General features: G+C 51.3%; 1 protein-coding gene across 1 annotated transcript in view; it reads right to left on the bottom strand.

Annotated features, from left to right (window-relative positions):
• Positions 1-10528, bottom strand: part of DSTYK (dual serine/threonine and tyrosine protein kinase) — a 47449-nt gene that overhangs the window by 4488 nt on the left and 32433 nt on the right. Inside the window, exons 4-12 of the mRNA XM_045787538.2 lie at positions 9947-10179; positions 9461-9544; positions 8666-8842; positions 7949-8078; positions 7063-7219; positions 6486-6618; positions 4593-4706; positions 3084-3198; positions 527-661 (exon numbers count right to left, since the gene is read on the bottom strand). Coding sequence (XP_045643494.1) covers positions 527-661; positions 3084-3198; positions 4593-4706; positions 6486-6618; positions 7063-7219; positions 7949-8078; positions 8666-8842; positions 9461-9544; positions 9947-10179 — 1278 coding nt within the window. The remainder of the gene's footprint in view (positions 1-526; positions 662-3083; positions 3199-4592; positions 4707-6485; positions 6619-7062; positions 7220-7948; positions 8079-8665; positions 8843-9460; positions 9545-9946; positions 10180-10528) is intronic.

Below are 10528 nucleotides of genomic sequence, written 5' to 3'. Positions count from 1 at the left end.
AGACCGATCACCCAGGCAGGGCTCAGGAGTTCTGGCTTCAACTGCAAACACCAAGGTCAGAAACCAGTAGTAACAGTGACAAAAAAACTGGAACGTACTGGCATAGGAAGTTGAAGAATTGGAAATGTTTAAGAAAAAAGCCTTCTTGGGGGCGCCTGGGTAGCGCAGTCGTTAAAGCGTCTGCCTTCGGCTCAGGGCGTGATCCCGGCGTACCGGGATCGAGTCCCACATCGGGCTCCTCTGCTAGGAGCCTGCTTCTTCCTCTCTCACTCGTCTGCTCTGTTCCCTCTCTCACTGGCTGTCTCTCTTTCACATAAATAAATAAAATCTTTAAAAAAAAAAAAAAAAAAAAAAAAAAAAAGCCTTCTTGAATCAGTTCGGTACAATACTGCCTGAAAGCAAAGGTCTGATTTCAGTGTCTTTCCTGGATTCCATGATGGTATGTGGTCCCACTGCTCTCGGTCTGCTTTCGATGGGGGGGGGGGGGCGGGGGGGGGCAGGACAAAGTAGGGCTTGTGGCTCTTACCTCTCCGCACATTGTTCCAGAGATGGTCTTTGCTGGCGCACCTCTCAAATGCTTCCGGGAGCTTGACAGAGCCCGAGCAGATATACCAGAAGAGAATACCAAAGGCGTAGACGTCGACGGAATTATCATACTTCCCTGCAGCGAGAAGAGGCGATGGCAGTGAGCCAGGGACAGAGAGTGGCTGCATCCCTGCTCACAGGGTCTGCAGAGGTCTCCACGCCTTTATTTCTAAAGCTTATAACATCCATTGCCTCCCCTAACAACCCTGGTAGGCAGGACTGTTTACGACGCCCATCTTAATACACCCAAAACCACAGCACTGGGCGGGCAGAACTGGGGCCAGAGCCTGACAAAGAAGGAGGACAGGCCTTTGATTCTGATGCAACAGCCAAGAAGATTCATCCTGATAGGTCGGATTAGGGAAGCAAGGCTGGGAAACGGGTGGGTAGATGGGAACCAGAATGTAAAAGTCTTTAAAAATCAGACAGAGAGGGGCGCCTGGGTGGCACAGCGGTTAAAGCGTCTGCCTTCAGCTCAGGGCGTGATCCCGGCGTTCCGGGTTCAAGCCCCACGTCAGGCTCCTCCTCTGTGAGCCTGCTTCTTCCTCTCCCACTCCCCCTGCTTGTGTTCCCTCTCTTGCTGGCTGTCTCTATCTCTGTCAAATAAATAAAAATCTTTAATAAAAAAAAAAAATCAGACAGAGAAGTCTGGATTCAATGGACAGCAGGAAGTCCTCTATTGTTTTCGGGTAGCAGGTGTCACGAAGAACGTATTTTAGAAAGATTCTTCTGTCAGCAGTAGGACTGCAGAGAAACAATCCAGGGAAATGAAACATGAAACAGCCAAAATAAAATGAAAGCAGTGGGAATAGAACTTCTGTAGGAAGGAAATCTAGAGAAAGATAAACGATGAGTGTGTGCTTGGCGTTACTGTGGGTCCAGCTAACCCCTAATCCTTACGAGCCCGACTCCGTGAAGGGCTGGGGGCAGACCTGTGCGTGAGGCGAACGAGAGGAGGCCGCGCAGATCGCCCATTCGAACTCTTCTCCACGCTGACAAGGGGCCTGCCGTGACCTTCCCATCTGCCTCAGCAACACCACGACCATCTCCCATCCCTCAGGTCCCTCAGGTTCGAGCCCTTGGGTCCTAGTCTGGTCCTTCTTTGCTGTTCGTCGTCACTGCCCAGTCGATCATGCCCTGAGCTGCCCTGGCACCCGGCGCACTTGCTTTGTCCCACACTACCAGCAGCCTGCCCCTGGACACAAGCACCACTGCTCTGCCTACCTCGGTTCTGGCCGCTCGCACCCCCCCCACCTCCTGCTGCTAAGCTAACCTTCGGCGAACGTGTTTTCATCCGCGCCTGCGCACGAGCTCAAGTTCCTTACCGCTCACTCCTCTGCGCGGACTTCAAGCTCAGAGCACTTCATCCCCAACCTTGTGTGCTGTTATTCCCCCCATGGGCTTCCATCCTGTCTTGCTTATTTCTATGCTGCAGTTTTCCTAGTTCCCTTTCCCCAGCCTCCAGAATGTTCTCTCCTTCGTGACGCGTGGTTTGAGTCTAGAGCCAGAAAAACCTAGATTCCAATCCCAGCTCCATCATCTTTAGCTCCGTGTGTTGGGGTGGCTTTCTGACGTTCACCAATCTGGACTCGACTTTATCTGTGACACGGGCATGAAAACGCATCGCCATCACCACAGAAGGGCCGTGAGCATTAAATGGAACAAAACGTATGAAAAAGCATACTCCATGGGGCGCCTGGGTGGCACAGCGGTTAAGCGTCTGCCTTCGGCTCAGGGCGTGATCCCGGTGTTATGGGATCGAGCCCCACATCAGGCTCTTCCGCTATGAGCCTGCTTCTTCCTCTCCCACTCCCCCTGCTTGTGTTCCCTCTCTCGCTGGCTGTCTCTATCTCTGTCAAATAAATAAATAAAATCTTTAAAAAAAAAAAAAAAAAGAAAAAGCATACTCCTGCCGCCCAGCTCAAAGAACACGCTTCCTACGAGCTCCCTTCCCAAAGACCAATTTTTCCAGACCTGACTCAAGCGCTACCTGCCATCTCACTTCTACCGCAAAACTCAAACATTGCAACCCTCCTTTGTCACTCGGCTGAACAGCAACATCATGTTAGCTGGCAGCCGTGTCAGCACCCGTCACGTGCTGTCGTTCACTGCTTCCTGGTTCTTGAACGTCTCCCAGCGCGTCTCTGTCATCCGCAAGCCCCTTACTGATCAGGGCCGACTCCTGACGCATCGAAGTTACTCAGTCAGCACTTCATGAGCAGCCGGTCGGCTGACTGTGGCAATTATGGCGCGAGCAGCCCGGAGAAACCTCCACAGGAAGACCTGGTGGCTCCCGCGTGCGCTGTTCCTGATGTTCCTGCTGCCCGCTCTGCCTCTCCCCTTTCCCCGCTCCCTGCCTCAGGGCTCCCTCCTCTGCTTCTCCCTCGCCTGCACCAGGCCTGCCAGGAGTCCCTGCGGATACTACTTAGCCCAAGGCGGAGCCCTCGGGGCTAAAGCATGGAGCCCTGCTGAAGCCCCCTCCCTGCCCCACAGCTTACCTGTGAAGAGTTCAGGGGCCATATGGATGGGCGTCCCCACGATGCTGCCTGACATCATGGCCTCTGGCTTGCAGAATCCTAAGTCCGTGATCTTGGCACGGTCCTGCTTGTCCAGCTGCCAACAGAGCAGGGCGAGAGTCAGCCTGCGTCGTAGCCTGCACGCAGCACCCACTTGCACACTCGAGCTCAGAGCAGGCGTCTCCCTCCATGGAGCACTTACGCAAGCCTCCCTGTCTCCAGATTCATTCCCACTCCTGTCTTCTCCCCAGGCTGCAAGCAACCTAATGGCCGCGGCTGTCTTTTTCAACTCTGTATGCCTCACGCTTAGCGTAGGGCCTGGCACATGGCAGACACTTAGTAAGTCTGGGAAGAATGAATAAGTGAAAGACACGGAGGAAAGTAGTTCAGTTCCTGAGGATTCCCCTCTGACCTCCAGACCCCAGGGCAGAAAGTCGCTAAGGAAGAAGGCTGAGGGGTCCTCTGGTCGGCTGAGGAGAGTTGCCTGATTTCCCCACAGTTTCCTTTCCTAAAGGTCCAAAAGACTAAATCTGTGCTTCATTTGACAATTGAGAAGCCTCTCAGGTTTCAGCCCATGATTTTAGGGCAATCTTTCCCTTCCCCCACCCTGCTGTCATCTTTTTATGTAGCACGTAAGCATTGCCAGAGACACCTCGATGCTATCCAACACACTTTCAAGAACTGAGATCCCAGGACTGGTGGGTTCAGGACCACCTTCCCTTTGACGGTGCATCTACCCATCTCAGCCCACATCCAGCCCCTCTGACCAAACCCTAAACAACAACCAGACATGGAATCCTCAAAAACATCAACATCACAAAAGCAAAAAAGGGCAGAAGAACTATTCTAGATTAAAGGAGGACAGGAAAACATGACAACAGAGTGCACCGTCTGATCCTGGAGTGACCCTGGATCAAACAAGCGAACAAACAGACTGTGTCTGGGTAACTGGGAAATGTGAATATAAACTGTATATTAACTAACAGTATTGTACTGACATTAAATTTCTTTGGTGTGATAATGGCATTTGAATTACACAGAAAAATGTCCTTTTTAGGACATACAAGCTCGAGTATTTAGGAGTAATGTGCTACCTGTAACTTATTTTCCTGTAGTTGAGTAAAAGTGTGTGTGTGTGAGAGAGAAGAGAGAGAGAGACTGAGGAACACAGAGAGAGAGAGGAAGGCTGGAGAAAGAGAACACGAATCCGGATGAACGATATCTGGATCGCCATTGGACCACTCTGTTCTGGAAGTTCACATGTTTCCAACAGTGTTGGGAGGAAAAACCTGAAGCGACAGAAGCTTGGTCTATGAGGCGGCCTGACACTCCCCAAGCCTTACGTCCAAGATGGCTCAACCCACTCCGCTGTCAACGCCACTGTGTTCCCGGCAGGCGCTTCCGTGATCCCGCTCACACATAGGCGGCCCCTCGGAAGGCCACTGAACCCACAGAGGCAGCGTGTTATCTCGGGGAAACAGCTCTACTTACCAGGACATTTTTTAGCTTGATATCACGGTGCACGAGTCCCTGGCTGTGCAGGAAGCGGATCCCTTCCACCACATCTAGTGCGATCTGCAGACGGGTCCTCAGCGTCAGCCCAGCCTTGGGGAGACAAAAGGGCTCACTCGTCACTAACAAGACAACCCCTCAGTCCAACATGCTTAAACCCACTCCGAGCTCCTTCTGCAGGGCACACAGAGGACAAGGGCAGAGGAGCAGGCGGGAAGAAGGGAAGAGGAAAGCAGTCAGGAGAAGGAAGCCGAGGGAACGCGAGGAAGGACAAGCTGTGAGGCCAGATAACATCCCTTGGAGGCCGCACACGGGCGGCCGGATGACCCCACATGGGGCTAGAGGAGGCGCAGGCCAGCAACTGGAGGCAGGAGCTCATTTCCAAGCCCTGGACAGACTCTGGACCTGCCCTTGAGGCTCCAAGTAGTTCTAGGTCTCAGGCTGTCTGACTGGCTCGGTCGGTGGAGCATGTGACTCTTGATCTCAGGGTTGTGCGTTCAAGCCCCATGTTGGGCATAGAGATTATTTTTTAAAAAACTAAAAATTAAAAAATAAAAATACTCAAAAAAAAAAAAAGTATTTCTAGGTCTCTCGGGCAGAACGCCTTCTACTGCTTTATGGCCTGGTCAGCCCAGGTTTGGCTTTATGGATTCAAATATCAAAGTCAGCCCTCTTACTTTTACCATGCCTCCAACTTAGCACCTCCTGAATTCCAGAGAACATCACATCACTCATCCAGAAGCTCAGCCTACCTGTGGGAAAGCATCAGATAGTGCTGAGCCTAACTCCTCGGAAATGAAGAGAGACAGCCACTGGGAGAGTCATTTCCTCCATCCTATTGATTTTTCATGACTCCTACAATCATAGTTCTAAGGATTCCCATCTTTTATTCGGAAGCTTCCATATTAACTGGTACAAGAGACATCTGTGACAAGGGACCTACCCAGGTCCTCCAGGGTTAGCTGCTCCAGCCCCACTCAGCCCGTGTAGGGACCAGACAAGGGAATGTCTCCACATCCCTGTGGTTGCTCTGGGTGAGGGAAACTCGACATCCGACTGAGGGCACTTCACCTTCACTCAAAATCTTTCAACAGCATTTCATGGTCTAAATTCTATGGAAATTCTTCATTTTTGTGTTCTGTAATTTCTTCTCAACATTTCTTTGCACATCATGCCCCTCTACTCCCAGACAGCTGTTCCAACATGACTCGCGTCCTTCAAATGCTCTGGGCTTTATGCTACTCCTTCCCAGTGGTGTGGATTCTTCCTTCTACCTGCCCAAATCTGACCCATCAAGGTGGATTTATCACACTCAAACGCCACATCTTCATGAAATATTCACCAACTGCAAGTCGGTGAGCTTCTGGCAATTACACCTTTTTTTTTTTTTTTAAAGTAGGCTCTATGCCCAACATGGGGCTTGAACTCATGACCCCGAGATCAAGAGTCACATGCTCTACCGACCGAGCCAGCCTGGTGCCCCTGGCAATTATACTTTTTGCTATCCCCTTATGGTGCTTAACACAGGGTCCTGTACAAAGTAGTCACTAATAAGTATTTGTTGACTAAACAACAAGCACTGGCTTTATCCATCGAGAGCAAAATTACAGGGTGCTTCTCTGCTCTTCTGAGTCGCCTAGATTTTTACAAGAGGTAACAGTGGTGCACTGGTGGTATTCTGGATACACCCTGGGCCAAAAAAATGGATTCTGAGAAATTCTTAAGGTTTTTTGGAAATGAGGGTAATAACGCTTGGTTATTCTCCAAAAACGTCTTGGGAAAGCTAGGAGGTGTGGATAAACACGGAAGGAAGACAGGGCAGAGAGGACTGCGCGGGGCCGGCTGCGGGCCGCTCTGGCCGCGTGGCCTCACCTTCAGCCCCGTGTAGAGGTCCCGGTGCAGCCGCTCCATGATGAGCAGAACGGCGATGCTGGAGCCGCCGCCGTAGCTGTAGTCGATGACCGAGCCGTGCAGATCCACCAAGCGCTCGTGCTGCGGCAGAGACCTGGCGGGAACGGGAGAGGCCGGGGCTGCGGTGCTCCGGCTCTGAGCCTGCACCGCGTGCCCCCGCGGGGGCAGGAGCCCCGAGACCACACCTCGTCCAGGGCCGAGGTAACGGCCCTCGGCGCAGATAGAGCGCCAAGAGAATGGCCTCTCCAACAAGGACAAAGGATCACGGAATCTAAAAACTGACAGGCCTAAAGGACTAAGAAGTCAAACGGAAGGCAGAGTCTGAGAAATCAGGATGGTGGGGAGGGGGCAGCAGACACCGTGAAGGCCTGCAAGAGAGCCCATTTCTGGGCCCAACACAGAAACACCGGTGACAGCATCGTGGGACACAGGAATGGAGAGACAAGGCATGCTGCAGCTCTTGGTACGAAATTCCTACCAGGCTTCTGGCTTCTTCTCTGGATCTTCTGCCATAGAGACGAATGACAGGAGAACCTACCTCATGTAGTGAAACTCCAAAGCCAGGTCATTCCAGTGCTTCTCGTCCGGAGGGACGACCGACTTGAGGGCGCAAGGGAAGTGTCCCCCCCAGTTGTCACACAGGTACACCACACCATACTGGCCCCGGCCGAGCTCCTGCCCCAGTTTAGGTTTACCTATAAAGTATGGAGACAGAGATAAGGCAGGAGGAACGAGAACTTGCTGGGCAACCTCCCTGAGATTCTCAGACGTGCGGGGCACCTGGCTGGCTTGGTCGGTGGAGCACGTGACCCCTGATCTCGGGGTTGTGGGTTCGAGACCCACATTGGGTGTACAGATTACTTAAAAATAAATCTTAAAGATTGCATATGAAAAAAATATATAAAATATCTCATTAAAAAAAAAGATTCTTAGGGCACCTGGGTGGCTTAGTCAATTAAGCATCTGCCTTCAGCTCAGGTCATGATCTTGGGGTCCTGGGATCAGGCCCCACATCGGGCTCCCTGCTCAGCCAGGAGTCTGCTTCTCCCTCCGCCCCTATCCTCTGCTTGTGCTCACTCACTCTCTCTCTCTCTCAAATAAATAAAATCTTTAAAAAAAAAAAGATTCTTAGATGTGGACCTAAGAGTAGGAAGTCATAATTATGCTGGGGGTTGAAATTCTGACGTTACTAGAAACGAGTAGAAAGTAACCTAACTGGTCTGATTTAAATAAACTTCAGTCGTGTTGTCTGAACTGTACAAGTAGCAGGACCACACAGACTTCAGGAATTCAAAAACACATCAGGGGTGCTGAGGCAGCTTCGCAAGGAAGCAGCTTTAGACACTGGGATTCTCCGAGGTAGAACACGAGAATGTCAGGTATCCAGAACTTCCCCCCATTTACTTGGGAAAAACAGGACTCACGATGCAGCAAGACGTCCTGTAAAGAACGGCTTTCCAGAGAAAGGCGAGCCAGGCGTGGGGCGTGATCTTTCCGAACCTTCAACCACAGATCTTCTGTTTTCTCCAACCGGCCTGAGTGGCCAGCTTCTAGCTGGGAGGGAAACAGAAAAAAGATATGTGACTTATCAAGTCCCCAGCTTGGCTGTCTCACCTATTATATGGGGAAGTAACGGCTACCGCCTAAGGGTCACTGTGAGAGTTACACAAGACGCCCGCAAGTGACTGGTACACGTGAGCTCTCGGTCAGTAATAACTGTTCCTCCTGGATGCGTACCCGCATCTCCGCACCCCACACTCTACACACACGTGCACACATCCACCCCAAGGGGACAAGCAGATGTCACATAACCGTGAACCAGTATGAAAGTTGCAAAGTCATCCTTTCTTTCACTCATTCCTAAAATACTAAATAACTTAAATGAGTAGAATTCCTACCCCCCTTGATTTTCACTCCTTACTCAGTGAAATGGGGAGAAATTAACTGAGTTCCCTCCATGTTCCCTGGAGTTAGAAAAATCTCCACATGAAAGATGTGTTGATGAAACTTCCCATAACATAATATTATCATTTAACAACTAGGAAGAAAATATACTGACGATTTCATAAAAATTGTATGAAGAGCAGTGGGCAAAATATTCCCCGACGGATAGGTTCCTCTCTCGCTTCCCGCACGCCCACCTGCCGCAGGGACGCTGCGAAAGCTTCGTGGGAACTGTTGAGCCGGGTCCGGAACTGGCTGCAGATGCTCTTGGCCAACTTGGAGGCACTGAGGCTCTCGATGGCTTCCTGGGCCACCTTCCGCTTCCACTCCAGCGTGACGGCCGGCGGGCTCACCCACGTGATGCGCTGGATGATCTGCGGGGTGAGGGCGGTGAGCGCATGCAAGGGTGGGAGACGGGAGCCCCCAGAAAGAACCGACATCCCTCCCGTCGGGCTAGCCCCTCGTATGAAGAAAGGAGCCCCGTGAAAGCCAAGACTCCTCTCCAGTTCCATCGACCTCAGAATCAGAGCTCAGCCCAACGGAAAGCATCAAAGAACACCAGGCGAGTCTACGTGCTCGCAACCCTCAGCAGGGACACTTAGCGCCAGGGGTGCCTGAGCACTGCCTTTCTGAACTCTGTACGGAGAGAGCCACGTCGCATTCCGGAAAAGAAACCACATAAATGGCCTCTGGCAACAAAGCCCGGTTCTGAGAAAACATTTAGGCCGGGAAAAAGGAACAAGAAGAAGCTGGTGAAGGAGACTTTGATGGCTGCATAAAATTTCATTTCAATGCACTACTTTAAGCATTAAAGGGGCACTAGTCCTAATTATTCCAAAACAGGCATAAACCAGAACTCTTCTGGGCAGACAAACCAGGACAAACGGCCACCCTATGCCAACAGAATATCCTAGACATCAGTCGCTACTAGAGTGACTAAGGTTGATCAGGGCCGACAAGGGGCGGAAAATGTTTCTCTACACCAGCTCCACCTGTTTGATTTGCTCCCACAGCATCCTTGTCACCGAGGACCCTGAGTGAAACGTAACTTCAACGTGATAGGCGGCATTTAAGATCTGAAAGAGAACACACAAAAGAAAATCAATATGCCCTGAGCAGAGTGGCCGATTAAAAAATGTGATAAACAGTATTTACTTAAAGCAGAGAGTCCCGTTTCAAGGTTCCCAAATATATCCTTCCGTAAACAGGCAGAGTCTACAGGGGTTGATCATCGATTTTGTCTCTCTGGGCCCCTTTACTTCCGTCTTCACCGTCTTGCATGTTGCCTTAACTGCGACTTTGTGGTTCACAAGCACCTCGGAGAGGCAGGGGTCATGTGACGGGAAAACAAAACAAAACTCAAACTGGATGGGCAAAACGGTGAAAGGGAAATTCTTGGCTAGCTCGGGGTTGGGCTCGCGTGTGGGCTCTGTCTCCTGTGGTGTCTGTGACGTGGTATCTAACAGGTCTTTGAGTACCTGTTTGAGATAATTACTGGTGATGTGAACGGAGACGTCCTGGGACTTCTCCAGGCTCTGCAGACAGCGCTCCAGGGTCCCCACGAAGCTCTCGCGCAGGTAATCCACCGAGCTGATGAGCTTGTTGGCCACTGCCTGATTGAGCCGGGAGACGATGAGTTCCTGGATCTGCCGGATGCAGCACTTGACCTCTCTGGTGCCCACTGCCTCTCCATTCTCAGGGACGATGACATCTGTGGAGGCAGAGAAAGAAGCCAGTTGGCTGTGAGGGGAAGGGGCAGACACTCAGCGTAAAGGCCTCTCCCCATCAGAGCCAGGGAGCCGCCATGACGACGGCTGTAAGACACACGGTTGGCTGACGAACTCTGACCCTCCGCGTGACCAGGGCCCACGCAGTCCTCTACTACTTAGGGCATCGAAGAATCCCGAGAAGGAACAACTGCGTCTAGAATGAGCCTATTGATTTTGTCAGCTTTTTTGTCCCACTTATAGGACGGGAGGAACACTTATAGAATGCAGACTATTTGAAAGGCACCGTAATAAGTATTTTATATACGTAATCGAATTTAATCCTCACGATAT

Source organism: Ursus americanus, chromosome 2 (assembly GCF_024610735.1).
Source record: "Ursus americanus isolate L20-20 chromosome 2, mUrsAme1.1.p, whole genome shotgun sequence".
NCBI classification, from domain to species: Eukaryota; Metazoa; Chordata; class Mammalia; order Carnivora; family Ursidae; genus Ursus; species Ursus americanus.
This window is presented reverse-complemented; position numbering and strand designations above follow the sequence as displayed.